Source organism: Leptinotarsa decemlineata, unplaced genomic scaffold, assembly GCF_025532065.1.
Source record: "Leptinotarsa decemlineata unplaced genomic scaffold, Ldec_3_MD MMD2_tig00026374_RagTag_RagTag, whole genome shotgun sequence".
Lineage (NCBI taxonomy): Eukaryota > Metazoa > Arthropoda > Insecta > Coleoptera > Chrysomelidae > Leptinotarsa > Leptinotarsa decemlineata.
The window spans coordinates 3,607,913-3,623,978 of NW_027412710.1; the positions used below are offsets into that span (position 1 = coordinate 3,607,913).

Below are 16,066 nucleotides of genomic sequence, written 5' to 3' on the forward strand. Positions count from 1 at the left end.
TTTCCATTGTGGATAAAAAAGTCAAAAGCTCATTTTTTCAAATGAAACCCCCTGTATATCACTCGGTAGATTGAAAGATGGTAAAAAATGCTTCAAGATGATATATCATGTTCCTTTATTTAAATCGTCAAGTTTTCTCAATAAAGTCGCTTCTTCTAGAAACATTGTTTTTTTTTTAGAACTTGGATTTAGGTTGCAGTGGAATTATCAAGCTTATAGCAGTTCGGTTACTTTAATAAGTAATTTACAAAGAGTTATCGACGGTGTTTCGAATCATCTTCCAAAATGAATGCAAATATCGATTATTCAAACGAAGTTCTTATGAAATTATTTATTATACACATGAACAAAGTGATCAAATCATTGTCAGAACGTGTAAAAAATTCAACCAAATGTATCCTGAATTAACACCAATGAACGAGAGGAAGTTTGTAAGATTACAAAATGATTTCCTTAACTATGGCTCCATGTTAAAAGCGCCTTCAACATTACCAAAACCTGTTACTTCAAATGAGGACAATACTGTTAACGTTTTGGCATATTTTTATGCATATCCAGAAGCTTCCATTCGCAGTGCAGAAAAAGATTTAGGTGTATCACATGCTTCAGTACAACGAATTTTGAAAAATCACGGAATGCATCCGTATAAATTTACCAAAGTTCAAGCTCTAAAAGCAGAAGACTTCGAACGGAAAATGCATTTTTGTGAATCCCTTCTGATTCATACACAGAAAGATCGGGAATTTTTGTCAAAAATAATTTGGAGCGACGAATCAAAATTTACGAGGGATGGTATTTTCAATAGAAGAAATAAACATTTTTGGGCTCATCATAATCCTCATGTTACAAAAGAAATGGGTTTTCAAGAAAAATTTGACCTGAATGTTTTCTGTATTCTGAAGAACAATAAAATAAGCTGTTTTATTTATGAAGACACACTGAATGCAGATATATATCTCCAGGAATATAGGAATTCGTGGTTTCAAATGGACGGAGCGCCAGCTCATTTCACCCAGAAAGTTTCCAGGAAACTCGAAGAACTCTTCGAAGATCGTTGTTTTAGGCGTTTAGGGCCGTGGGATTGGCCACCGAGATCAACCGATTTCACGCCACTTGACTTTTTTTATGGGGTGTTTTAAAAGAAAGGGTATACAGAACTCCAGTGTCTACCAAAGAAGAATTGCGACGGCGAATAGTGCGGAGTATTGAAGATCTGGATCCCCAGGAAATTGAAAAAGCAACCACAAGTCGCATACAAAACAACATTTGGAAGTGTTTTGAATGTAATGGACAACATTTTCAGCATTCATTGTGAAAATGTGATATTTTGTTTACAATTTTGTTATTTTGAATCATCCTATTCTGTTATTATTGTCTGTACTTTCACATGTTTTAGCCCACAAAAGCTTACTTTTCAACTAGAAATGACTGATTTTTGGTACAGTTGTTCCCTGGAAACTTTGAACCATAGTTAAAGAAATTATTTTGTAACCTAACAAACTTCCTCTCGTTCATTGGTGGTAATTCAGGATACATTTGGTTGAATTTTTTACACGTTCTGACAATGATTTGATCACTTTGTTCATGTATATAATAAATACACACATCGGAAAAGTCTAGGGATATTTTTAAAAATGGCAATAATTTTTTTTTTATCGCTTTAGGGAAAAAAAGGTTGACGGGTGATTATTAAACGAATGTAACTTACAACAAACTTTATTGAATGGTCAAAAATACTGAGTGCGCATATAAGCAAAACTAAAAAAAATATGGCTCTTCTTTGGCACCCCGAAAAAAAATCATAATACAAAAAAAATTGGAATCAGTACAAAGTATGGCCTCCACGCTGGTTTATTACGGCCCTACATCTATCGTGCATCGACAAAATGAGATTGTCAATGTCTTGTTGAGGTACATTTCCCCATTCAGCGATTAAAAGCTCTCTCAATTGAAACGTTGTGTGAATGTTCCCCATATGCGGAGTAATTTTTCGTTGAAGCATGTCCCACACATGCTCGATGGGATTCAGGTCCGGTGATTGTGCTGGCCATGGCAATACATCAACTCCTGCGTTGGTGAGCCAGTCAGTCACTAGACGCGCGACATGTGGACGAGTATTATCGTGCATTAGGTGGAAGTTTTCACCAACAGCACCAGCAAACGGACGGACGATAGGTAGAAGAATGGTGTCGAGGTACTGTCGAGCTGTGAGGGAGCGATTTGGAAAAATGAGATCGGTTCTGCCGCCGATCATGATTCCGCCCCATAGCATTACTGTACCACCTCTGTATGTGTGGACTTCCTGGACGTGTCTCAAACGTTCATTATTTCCAGGTCGTCTCCACAGTCTTAATCGACGAGAATCTGGATGAAATCCAAATCTGGATTCGTCTGTAAACAAAACTGTGGCCCAATCATTTGCATCCCAGTTTGATGTTCTTGACACCACTCTAATCTTCTATCGCGATTGCCTCTCGACAAAGGTGGACATCTAAGTGGCCTTCTGTTGTGGAGATCTGCTTCATGCAGTCGATTTCTGACAGTATCACGACCAATGGTTACCTGGTGCGTCTGCTGCAACACGTTAACCAACTCAGGTGCTGTGATTGTCGGTTGTCTTCTTGCGGTTAAGACCAAAAATCGGTCTTGAACTGCAGTTGTAGCGCGTCCTCGCCCTGGATGTTGTTCGGCTGGACTGCCAGTTTCACGGAAACGCCGCCACAATCGACTGATAACACTTTGGGAGACCCCCAAACGAAGAGCTACATCATTTTGTCGCATGCCACCTTGAAGAAGCCCTACAGCTCTATTCATCTCAGCCAATGGTAAGTGATGGCGTTCCATGTTAAAGCACAATATTTCCAGTTTAATTGCTGAGCAAGAACTGCATAGAATGTACAAACTCGACACTTTCAGATTATTCATTTTAGCCGAAAACCTACAGTTTGTAAAAAACTTGATAAAAGATTAGTTACCGTTTTTGCAGGCTTTGTTCAACCCATAGAAATCTACAGGGTGATCGAGTGTACCAACTTAATCGAAATTAAACGACCTCATGCATTTATTTTCATGATATTTAGTATGTTATAAAAATATCCCTAGACTTTTCCGATGTGTGTAATTTCATAAGAATTTCGTTTGAATAATCGATATTTGCATTCATTTTGGAAGATGATTCGAACCACCGTCGATAACTGTTTGTAAATCACTTATAGAAGTAACCGAACTGCTATAAGCTCGATAATTCCTCTGCTACCTAAATCCGAATTCTAAAAAAATAATGTTTCTAGAAGAAGCGACTTCATTGAGAAGACTTGACGATTTAGGTATAGGGTCATGATATATCATCTTGAAGCATTTTTCACCATCTTTCAATTTACTGAGTAATATACAGGGAGTTTCATTTGAAAAAATGAACTTTTGACTACTTTTATGCACAATGGAAATAATAGTAATTTTAGCACGCTCTGTATGATATAGAGTCGATTTCTTGGTGTTATTTGAATATTTAGAGTTCGTCCAAACTATCATCAAAATATCAACTTTTCACGAATTGAGAGTACTGATGTACTTAATTTCAATTAAGGCTATGTTATGGACCATATTTAGCACAATTTATTTTTTATCTCGAAAACAGATAGAGACAGGTATAGGACATTATCAACAAAAAAGTAATAAAATATCAGAGCGATTCCAAAAATATATTAATATACGGGATGTTCCATTTAAAAAATAAAGTTGCTACGACTTTTTGATGGAAGTGGCAACGCCGCAATGCTAAAAATATTTTAGATCGATAGAACAGGTGAGGAAATGTGAGTGGAATTTTCAGAAAAATCATGCTTTGTGTTCTCCAGAAACGTCTAACGTACCATCGACCGTGAGTCAGGGTGTATATCTACAGTAGGTAATAATAACGAATATTAACTCAATTGATTACTTGAAACTTGTTTACCAGTGACATTGTGGATACGCTAATTTGAAAACTGGCGTCGTAAACTGGATCGATTCAATCATTTAGCAGATTACATTCCTAATGCTCATGCTTATGAATTTCCAAGGATTTCAAATAATTGATTTTCCAACCTTCGCTTACATAGTGTAAAATTTTCGTATCGTTTAGATTCGGAAAGTTGTGGTTGCATTTCAAGGAATGGTTTGAAAACATCGAATAATTTTTACCTAGTCTGAAGGACCTTTCATGTTGAGCATACCGTTGTGAGAAATTTCGGCCACGTTGTCCCACATAAACCCTGTTACACTCCGGACGCTTAAGCCTGTAAACTCCAGATTTCTCCATCTTGTTCACTTCATCTTTGGCATTAAAAAGAAATTAGATAACCTGTCATGTGGTCTGAATGTCACTTCTACATTATTTTTTTGAACCCGCAATTATTGTCTCTGCTCTTTCACCAAAGTTTGTTAGAGTTACATATTTCAAAGATGGAAAAAATATGCGGGGTGGGCCGCATGATCTATTGAAATCGTATCTCTCAAACCGAAAACAAGTAGTCAATATTGATGGTGTAGTAAGTACTCCAAGGACAATCACTTACGGAATTCCCCAAGGTACGGTCTTGGATCCTCTTCTGTTTACCATCTATATAGACAGCCTATTGAAAATGATCTGAAGGAACTATTCTAAGCTTTGCAGATGACACAGCAGTATTTTATGATGAAGATACATGGCAACAACTGAAAGCAAAGGCGGAAAAATATTTCAACAATATTAATTAATGGTTTCAATATAATAAACTAACTTTGAATGCGGAAAAGACCAAATACTTACCCTTCACCTCCTATACCAATATAGGGTCATTGAACATCGATCGAGAATATATCAATTCCAGAAGCCTGCTCCATTAAATACCTTGGTATGAAAATTGACAGACATTTGAAATGGGATATAGATACATCGTATTTCACAAATAAACTTTGGAGATTCATATCAAGATTCAAACTCTTGAAATAATACCTTGATATCACCCATTTGACAACTGCATATTATAGTTAAGTTCATTTCCAACTTTCATACGGCATAATAGGCAAATTGGCCTCAATATTCTACAAAAAAAATCTTAAAATCATCTTGGGCAAAGGAAGGATGTTTCTAAGCCATAATTTTACAGGGAAAGTGCAATTTTCGATGTTAGACAACTCTATTGCCAAAAAAAATTGTTGCAGAAAATACACAAAAATTGAATTAATTAAATTTAAATAACACGCTCAGATCACCCACACAATACTAGGAGACAAAAACAGTGTTGTGGTTCCAAAACAGTGGGACAGAAGCACTGGGTTCAAAAACTTTCACTGCCTGAAACCATAAAAACTAGTCGAAATAACGTTGAGTTTAAGAAACAAGTAAAGAATTCGCTAAATAGTTATGACAGAGATATATTCCAAAAAATCATTCCACTGTAAAAACCGCAAGATACCTTGCATAAAACTGTTAACCATCTATTGGTGACATTTAGATAATTTGTAATGTGATATATGAATATTATGTTCACTGAGATTTCAAACCGATCGTGTTACTCAATTGACATAGATGTGAAGTTTTTACCTATCATTGTGAGATTTTAAATATTGTGTTATGTGCTATATCAGGGGTCTCCAAACAACGGCCCGCGGGCCAAATCCGGCCCGCCAGTGTCATCAATCCGGCCCGCGACAGCCAATGATTTACTGCCATCAATCTGGCCCGCGACAGCCAATGATTACCTAATTGTTGTTACTATTGCTGTGATAAGTTGAAGAAGAAAACACAGAATGATAATTATTCGGTTTTATTTACTTGCAAGGTAAAACTTAACGACAGAAATGATGACAAAGAAAACTTAACTCAAGTATCTAAGTTTGAGCATATTAATAACTAACAAATAATAATTGAAATGAATCACAGTAAAACAAAAACACTAATGAAATTTATGTAATTGTGATTTTCCACCGACAATATTTTGTAGTTGTGGATCAATTTTACTTGTACCAATTATCAAAAGAGATTTAAGATTCTCATCGGTTAATTGAGATCTGTAAACATTCTTTGTGTACTTCATCTTGGAAAACATTTTCTCACACAAGTAAGTAGTACCAAAAACACAAAACAACCCACGAGCAAATTTATGCAAATTATCAAATTATTCCAGTGGAAAACTCTTACAAAATTCCAACAACAATGAATTTTGATATTTGTTCTTAAGCATATCACTGCACCGTAAATCAATAATTTCCATTTGGACTTCCGGTGCCAGGGTTTCGAAGTCAGAATCAAAAGGATTTTGAAAAAGCTTAATTTCATTCGCAATGACATCAAAATCTGAAAAACGAGTATCAAAATTTATCTTCAAAGCACTCAAAGTTTCGATTGCAAAATTGACGGGAAATTCAGTCTCTGTAGTGTGGCTGAATAGTTCACATGTTTCAAAATGTATGAAATATTTTTTACGTAATTGCGATTGAAATAGTAGTATTATTTTCTGCCTGAAGGATTTGATATTGGTGTATAAATCAGGGAGAAGCTGATTTTCTCCTTGCAATCTCAAATTCAGTTCGTTCATATGATTTGTCAAATCGACATAGAGAGCTAACTTCCACATCCATTCACTATTTTCTAAATCGGCAAAAGGGCGCTGCTTCTCATTTAAAAAAAATTTGATCTCTGCTCGAAGTCCAAAAAAGCGCTTAAGAACTTTTCCGCAACTAAGCCAGCGTACGGCAGTATGATATGGTGAATCATTTTCTCTAATCTGTTGAATAAACTCGCAGAATTGTCGGTGATTCAGCCCATTGAATCTGATGAAGTTAACAACTGATATGACTGGTTTTAGAACTTCAGACATATCCAAACATTTTCCGCACAAGGACTGTTGATGAATGATACAATGTAAGACTAATGGTTTTGAACCACCATCATTTTCTACAGCCTTTGACACAAGTGCAACCACTCCTTTATTTTTACCATACATATTTTTGCCTCCATCAGTAGTTATAGATTTCAAATTTCTCCATCGAAGGTTTTTTTATTGATGGCATTTTCAACTCCCTTAAAAATATCTGCCCCAGTTGTCGTGCCGTGAATACTATCAATATCAAGAAGTTCTTCATACACTTCATAGCTTTTATCTACTCCGCGAATAAAAATCAACACCTGAGCAGTATCTCACACATCAGTTGACTCATCCAATGCTAGAGAAAACCACTCATGATGTCCATTTTTGTCAGACAGTTGAGCTGATATATTTTCTGCGATGTCTTGCACCCTCCTAGCCACGGTGTTTGTTGACAAACTGACGCTTTTAAATAAATTTACCTTTTCGGGGCATATTTCTTCGGCTGTTGCAGTCAAGCATTCTTTTATCATTTCTCCATCGGTGAATGGTTTACCACGTTTTCCGATTTCAAGAGCCACATGAAAGCTGGCGCGAGTTGCAGACTCTTGTTCAGTATTCGCTTTGGTAAACAGAGATTGCTGCGATTTGAGTCCGCGTTTCAAAGCTTCAAATTTTTCCTTCCGCAAACTTCCTGTATACTTGGAGTAACTTTGAAAGATGTTTCGATTCATAGTGTCGTTTAATGTTATAGTCTTTGAGAACAGCTATGGTTTCATTACAAATTAAACATAGCGCCTTATTACTGGACTCAATCACAAAGTACTGAAAGTTCCATTTTTCTTGGAACGTTCTGCATTCACTGTCATTGTTTCGCTTCTTTTCCATACTAACAAATCACACATAAAAATAAGTCAAATCAGAATACTTTTATTGACGGGGGTTACTTTATTTCACAATAGACAGTTTCGCTTCCTAACTCGCAGTTGCGCCGCTAGCCTTTTTATATGCAATTATTACTGCCATCTCGAGGTGATCGGAATACACTAGCTAGAACCAGAACTTTCTCGAACCAACGCGGTAATTCCAAATATTTAATCACGCCTAATGCCACCTAGCGGGTAGCTGAAAAAGGTAGTACATAGTACCACTACTCGCCACTAGATGTCGTTAAGTGTCACAATACAAAATAATAATTGAAAAAAATTGAAAAAAAAGCGTAAGTTTGCTTAGGTCACGCACTTTGCGACTATCCTAGTCCAGAAATATAGTTAAGGGCAGACATTGGCATTGGAACAAACTGAAAAAATCATTATGGATCGAAGGCTTCAAAGTTTGGAGACCCCTGTGCTATATGCATGTTTTTTGTAATTTTTTTATCATTTGTTGAGGCTATATCACGCACAAGGAGCAATTTCGCGATTGTTTCTTCAGTGATGCCATTATTTATTGTTTATGTATTCAGCTCTCAAGTACTACTACATATAAACATTTTGTTTTCAAGATTGTGAGTTTTGATAAATAAACATTATTATTATATCGAATTATGCGCTGGTCAGGCCCTATCCCTCGATGCCCCGATACATTCGGAAGGGCGCACCAACATTATCAATCAACAATCACTTCCCATGCCGTGAGATGAGTGATCATTGGATCCGAGAATCATGTACCCTAAGCAAGCGCAGTGAGCCAAGAATGACAGTCTTCTGCATCTGTCCGGCTAAGATTTTTGCCTTAGTGCCTTATTATTATTATTATAAAGTGGACAAGATGTCTTGTCTCGAAACTTCGAAGTTATGTTATTCCATAATTTTTGTTTGATGATGGAGAAAGCCAGTTTTTTTAAGTAAAACTTGTTTACGCGCGCATGACTTGGGAAGTAAGCTGGTGAATACGTGACGGGAGCGTTACGGAAAGTGTGATCGGATGAGGCGAACGGAGGTTTAGAGGGAGGTATAAGTTTACTGTAGGTGCAAGAGGGAGAGGTACGAGCGCACAATAACGGCTCTGAAGAATCAAGAGAAAACCATCATGCGAATGGTAGTCTGCATTGAAGTCGCTCTTAAACGTTATTAAAAGTAACGAATTTCTTTGAAATATTATACAGGGTCTAAAATGGTCACTACTGCTTCACACCAGGACTTCAACACGCTACTAGACACTTGTTTCACCAACGAAACTCATTTTATGGAAAGAAAGTTTTTGGCTTTCTCCTACTCCATCTTGATACAAAAAAAAGGATGAGCGAATCTTCCAAAGAAAGGAAGGAAGTAATCAATTTGAAAATAAGTAACTATACATGGATGTGTAGATCATGCAAAGAAGTAACTTTCAGATACAAACTGAAAGAAAGTCTTCCTGAAACAGCTACTCTTATATAAACATTGAATTACATCCAGTGAGAATGACAGTGTTCCATGTAAGTGCAATTTGTTACCATTCATTTAAATTAGGTCTCATGTGAATGATATCTGATTTTTATTCCACAACGAATGTTTGAAATACAAACTGAGTAGAGAAAAGTATCTTCTGTATAATTCAGTGTTCATATAGAAGTATTTGTTCCGGAAAAATTTTTTCTTTTGTGTAATTTAATGTTTATATGAAAGTAGCTGTTTCAGGAGGACTTTCTTTCAGTTTGTGTCTGAAAGTTACTTCTTTACATGATCTACACATCCATGTATAGTTACTTATTTTCAAATTGATTACTTCCTTCCTTTCTTTGGAAGATTCCTTCATCCTTTTTTTCTTGTATTGAGATGGAGTAGTAGAAAGCCAAAAACTTTCTTTCCCAAAAATTAATCACTCCTAAAAATATAACCCCTTCAATTCAACTCATTTTAGTTTCTGAGATGAATCTAGTTCATCTTCTGATGTTACCAACTCGGTTGACAATATCAAGAAATCAGCTCAAAAATCAACCAGGCATTTGGCAATAATAGTGTTGATGAACCCCCGGTTCAACGGTAGTTTGTGAAATTTTTTCCGGAAATTTTAGTCTCGAAGATGTGCTCTGAAGTGGTCGACCTACAGTTGTCCAGGGCGAGCATTTGAGGATCCTAGTGATTGACCCATCTCAAATGGTGCATGAGATGGCAGAAAAACTGGGCGTCAGCTCCTATGAGGTTTTTGATGGTTTGAAATGTATGGGAAAGGTCAGAAAGTTCGAAAAATGGGGACCCTATGATTTGAACGATCGACAGAAACTGTTACGTTTCGAAGTCTGTTATTCTTTGCTTTCGCGCAACCAAAACGATCTTCCACTTCCACCTTCGCCAATCAGAACCAGGCGAAAACGGCCTTCGTCGATTTCATCGAATCTTAAGCAGAACATTTTTATTCTGACGGAATTGATTGACCTGTGTTACGTTGGCAACCGTGCACTGATTCAAATGACGCTTTTGTGATTGAACTGAATGAGTAATTATTGAGCTACAAAATGGCGGTTTACATTTTTTCACAACTGCCTCAGTATGGGTATCAAATGACAGGGCTTGACTGGTAGAATAGTAGTACTTCTTGGAAAAGATGCAAATTTAAGATGGCCGCAGCTACAAAATGGCAGATTGCATATTTTCTCACAACTGCCTCAGTGTGGGTATTAAATGAGAGGGCTTGACAAGTAGAATAGTAATACCCTTCGAAAAGGATGCAGATTCAAGATGGCCGCAGCTACAAAATGGCGGGTTATATATTAGTAGACTTCATTATTGACTTCAGAATAAAATAGTCAAACAAATGTTTTACTTGCAGGTATTCAATGGAGGCACATGCAGTTCATTACAATAAGAAATATGCTGATTTCCAAGAAGCACATGATAAACACGATGGATTGGCTGTGGTAGCATTCTTTCTGAAGGCTACTGATGCTATAGAGAATCCTTGTTTCAGCAAGCTATCTACAGCGGTTATGGATATTGTCAAAATCAACACGGAGACCAGTGTATCTTCAGGTAGTGTTTTAATTTTGTTTTCAAGGTATTCTATGCATCAAAATCGTAAATGCTAAATTTCGGATGTCACCGCTTGTATCGTAACCGTTTCATTTAGATAAATATATAATGAAAATGGAAAACAACATATGCACGAGGTCACCACCTGGCATTCCTATGTAACATCCTACATTACCGAATGACATCGTGCGTATGTGATGTTTTCCAAGTGTTAACTGGAACCACAAATGTGCCCATCTTTGGGGGCCAATAGCCAGAAACACGTGTCCGTGGTTTGCCCGGTACTGACGAAGAGCTAGTAATCCGAAAACGGTCTATCGCTGGTCGTCTCGACCAATTGCAAATGAATTTAGCTTTTCATATGTAGGAAGTTATTTGCAACGAATCTTCCAATTGGAAGACGTTGCACAGGTGCTTGAAGGTTTTATTTCAGCTTTCTGCGTGACATTAGCTAGGTTAGTTGTTGTCTTTCCATCGGGTATCTGCCACATGTACCTACAAAATCGTAGGTTCACAATAATTAATTGTCAAAACCAATAAGGGTGTTGTCATTTAATTAGTTCAAATTTTATTCAATTGATATTGGGTTTTCCCATTGATTTGCTTATACAGGGTGTTTCAGAATTCGACGGACAAACTTATACCACGTCATTCCTCTTGCAAAATGATGAAAAATGAGGTAGGACATGTGTGTCCGGAAATGAGCCGTTTCAGAAATACAGGGCGTTGAAGTTGCAAAATAAAAAGACCCTTTTCGTCGTAGCTCCCGGACTAAAAGGAATCAATTAATGAAACTCAGCAAATCGATTACGAGCTAGAATGTGCTTCCTCCAGTGGTATGTTTGCTTCAGTATCAGTAGCCAGTGGCGTTCCAGCGGGGTAATAGCTTATATTTCCCCCCTTATTTTTTACGCCACTGACTTTATATCCACAACTGTCTTTTTTTTGAATTCCTTGATCAATTTTACGTAAAAACCAAATAAACATTCACTATGAAAAAACCAGTAGTTCTCAAGAAAAATTGAGTTGAACTGATAGGTGCATTCTCATATGGGAATATTAATAATCGAGTAAAATAATCGAAATTCCAAAACCGAAATTATTTGAACTCTTTCATCATTCTACCATTCATTGTGTGCTTGAAAAATTATTCACTTCGGCAACATATTGCAGATTTTCTATCAATTTACCAACTTTTTTTGCAGATATGTTGTGAGCCCGCAGACCTTCTGAATGACTTTACCTCGAGATTTATTTTTTAATAAAATGTTCCATCCAAACGATTTTCAAAGACAATTACGAATAGTTGGCAAAACTGAACTCAGAATATTTTATCGAATTATCTTCTCTCACTGGGTAAAAATCCAAGTTTTATCGATTAACCAAAATACCATTACTTGTTTCAACCTTAGCCATCTACAATGTTTCCTGGGCATATCTATTATAGTTTTGTTAGATAACTGTACCGATATTCTCGAGTTCTTCAGCCACTGGTTGAATAGTTTCAGAATACATTCACGTGACTTATAACAATCTTTGATCCACCTAAGCAATGAGGATTACTTTATTCACTGACAACAATAAATTTGTTAGGGGGCTGTGGAAATGAAATGAGATTCGTATGACACTTCCAAGTTAACGTAGCTATCAGAAAGTGTTGGATTGTGTATTTCGTATAATAAAAATGAATTTTTCATTCGAAGAGTTAGCGGACATGCACCTTATTTATGGAAAATCGGGACGAAATGGAAGGTTGGCACAAAGAATGTATCGTGAAAATTTTCCTGGAAGAAATAGAATTCCTAATTAGAAAACGTTCGAAAACGTGGACAGAAGACTCAGGGAAACAGGAAGTTTTTTAATTACCAGAAGGAATGCAGGTATACTGTAAGAAATTATATCACAGAAGAGGAGATATTGAACTATGCTGCTGAACATCCGTCTGAAAGTAGTAGATCTATAGCTAGAGTGCTGCATGTGTCTTCATCATCTGTTTGGAGGACTTTGCATGAACAGCAGTTATACCCATATCGACTGAGAAAAGTTCAGGCACTGAAACCAGAGGACTATCCAGATCGAATTGAATTTTCTCGATGGTTTTTAAGTATGTGGAGAAATAATCCGGAATTTATCAAGCAAGTGTTATACACTGATGAGGCAAAATTCACAAGGGAAGGTATTTTCAATTTTTCAATTCTCGCAATAGCCATATTTGGGCCGAGGAAAATCCTTTTGCTATTCATCCTCATGGCCATCAAACAAAATTTTCATTGAATGTTTGGGCAGGAATAGTAGAAAACCGTTTAGTTGGTCCTTATCTTTTACCAGATAATTTGAATGGGGACAATTATAGCACTTTCTTGGGAGAAGTATTGCCTGAATTGTTAGAAGATGTTCCTCTGAATATCCGGAATGGAATGTGGTTTCAGCACGACGGTGCTTCTGTTCATTTTTCGTTAGCTGCTAGAGAGTACCTAAATCGGAAATTCGGTGACAATTGGATTGGTCGAGGTGGACCCCACAAATGGCCTGCCAGATCACCAGATTTGAATCCTGTTGACTATTTTCTTTGGGGTCATATGAAGTCACTGGTTTATGAAACAGAACCAAAAAGCCAAGAAGAATTAGTCGCCCGCATTCAAGCTGCATCGATAACGATTGCCGAAAATTTAGAATCATTTGAAAAAGTGCGATTTTCTATGTTGCGCCGATGCAGATCGTGTATAAGTGTTGACGGAAAAAATTTCGAACAATTACCCTATTCATCAGATGTTCTCATTATTATTCAAAAGCACATTTGAATTTTCAATGTAAATTTCAAAAAGAAATTCGTGTTTATGACTCACTGTTCAAGAATTTCAACAGTATTGTTTCTTATCACATTATCTAAAATACGTGTAGAGAAGGTATATTTTGAACATGATATTTCTACTCAAAGATGAATTATGAGTACCGACATCCAACTAAGAGTTATGTAATTAGCTGTAAATAGACAACTTCCATTTCTTCATTTATTTAAAAATCTTCATTTACTGACTAGAGTTAGCGAAGATCTTATCAGATGGTTATTCAAATAAATTGACTTCTTCCAAATACATTTCTTTTTTTCAGGCGTATAATTAGAGTCTACTGGTAAAATTTTGTTTTTCGGCTTCATCTGTGAAAATTTGAAAACACTGTATACTTTGAGAATGTTTTTCATTTTCTTATTAATGAATATTCTTCAAGATATTTACGATTCTACAAAGAGAAGTGTGATTTCACGAATGGGAAAGACAGGATAATTGTGAACAAAAAATAATTTTTCCAAAATCCAGAATAATGGTGTTATTTTAGGATTATTGGAGCCTAACTCAGTCGAGATTCCGAATGATCGCAAATTTTATTTGGGGTCACTTTTTTCAGATCACAAAGTCACTCGAAGATCTGAGAACAATGAAAACATTTCAACAATGAAATCTATTGACAAGCACGAAAATAAGCCTCAAGAGTTATGATTTGTCATTACAATATGCTAAACATAACAAAAATTGGTACGATGATAGAAAACCCACAATAATTACCATCACTTGCAAGCGCTAAATTAATGGTAAAATCATAAAAGAGTTCAAATAATTTTGGTTTTGGAATTTCGATCATTTTAATCGATTATTCCCATATAAGAATGCACGTATCAGTTCAACTCAATTTTTCTCGAAAACTACTGGTTTTTTCATAGTGAATGTTTGTTTGGTTTTTACGTAAAATTGATCAAGGAATTCAAAAAAAAGACGGTTGTGGATATAAAGTCACTGACGTAAAAAATAAGGGGGGAAATATAAGCTATTACCCCGCTGGAACGCCACTGGCTACTGATACTGAAGCAAACATACCACTGGAGGAAGCACATTCTAGCTCTTAATCGATTTGCTGAGTTTCATTAATTTATTCCTTTTAGTCCGGGAGCTACGACGAAAAGGGTCTTTTTATTTTGCAACTTCAACGCCCTGTATTTCTGAAACGGCTCATTTCCGGAAACACATGTCCTACCTCATTTTTCATCATTTTGCAAGAGGAATGACGTGGTATAAGTTTGTCCGTCGAATTCTGAAACACCCTGTATAACAGGAGATGTCTCTGATCACACTGCCACCAAAACAGTTCTCATTTGTTCCATAGTTTTGGCATATACAAACCAACAATTTTTTTCAAACTTAATAACATGACAGCTGTCAGTGGCAATTGTTATTCAATATGTTATTCAACCACATGGCTTTTACCGGTAATACATAATTTCAAAACATATAAGGATTTTTAATAAATCAATTCAATAATCTTCTTTATATCATTTGGCTGATACTCACATATTTACTGTCAATGTGGCTATTATAATTGGATTGTGGCCACTGTCTTGAAGATCAGTTGGACTTCAAAGAGAACAGATTGAACTACTATCGAGGACATTTCAGCAAAAGTTTATCAATGAATTAATTCACATATCCAATTGATAACTGTACAAGACGTTCTGTTTCTGTAGAGTAGGGAGGGTGAGTGTGTAGCACTTACGCCACATGTGACCCATTGTACAACCTCCCGAGATGTCCTCCTAGGTCATCCTTCATCCTGTCCTTTCCAGGAAGGTGGACAGGTCACTGGGGTACATCTTTTTTATATTGGCTGATGTAGGCTAAGACTCGCCCAACACACGATAACTCCGGACACTCGCATAGGACATGCCTTATAGTTTCATCTTTCTGTTCACACATCCTACATAGAGGTGTGTCCACTAGCTCCATAATATTGAGGTGTTTCCTTAGTTGAAAGTGGCCAGTCAGAAATCCTACTGTTAAGCGTAGGTTTTTCCTGGTCATCGCCAGATATTTCTTCGGCGCCAGCTTCGCAGGGTCGCTCAGGGTGATCCTGACAAAACTGCATCCATTGATTCCATCGTATCTCTTTAGAGGCTGAGCATGGGTGTGACGTTTGGCTAGTTCCGCAACTGTCGAAGTCATCAGGCCGTACGAGTCCTAAAATTCTTAGCCCAGCCGCTTCCTTGGCTAAGGAGTCGGCAATGCTACTTCTGTCGTGTCATTTAATCCACCTCAGGCTTTGACTGAATCTTGGTGGCACTCTAGTACCACTCCTAAGGTAACACGTTGTCTATTCAAGGCTAATAGAGCTTGTCTGCTATCAATGCAGATTGTTATGTTTCTGCTAGAAATTTCTTTCGTAGTTATTTCTTTTGTGGTGATTGAGATACCTGTCATTTCTGTTTGATCCCCGCTGGTATTTTTCCTATTCTCC

At 36.7% G+C, this 16,066-nt stretch overlaps 1 protein-coding gene across 1 annotated transcript in view; it reads left to right on the forward strand.

The window, feature by feature from the left end:
* The window catches only part of CAH3 (Carbonic anhydrase 3), a 57,745-nt gene that overhangs the window by 27,058 nt on the left and 14,621 nt on the right, over positions 1 to 16,066 (forward strand). The window contains exon 4 of the mRNA XM_023159066.2: positions 10,584 to 10,783. Within this exon, the coding sequence (XP_023014834.1) occupies positions 10,584 to 10,783 (200 nt within the window). The remainder of the gene's footprint in view (positions 1 to 10,583; positions 10,784 to 16,066) is intronic.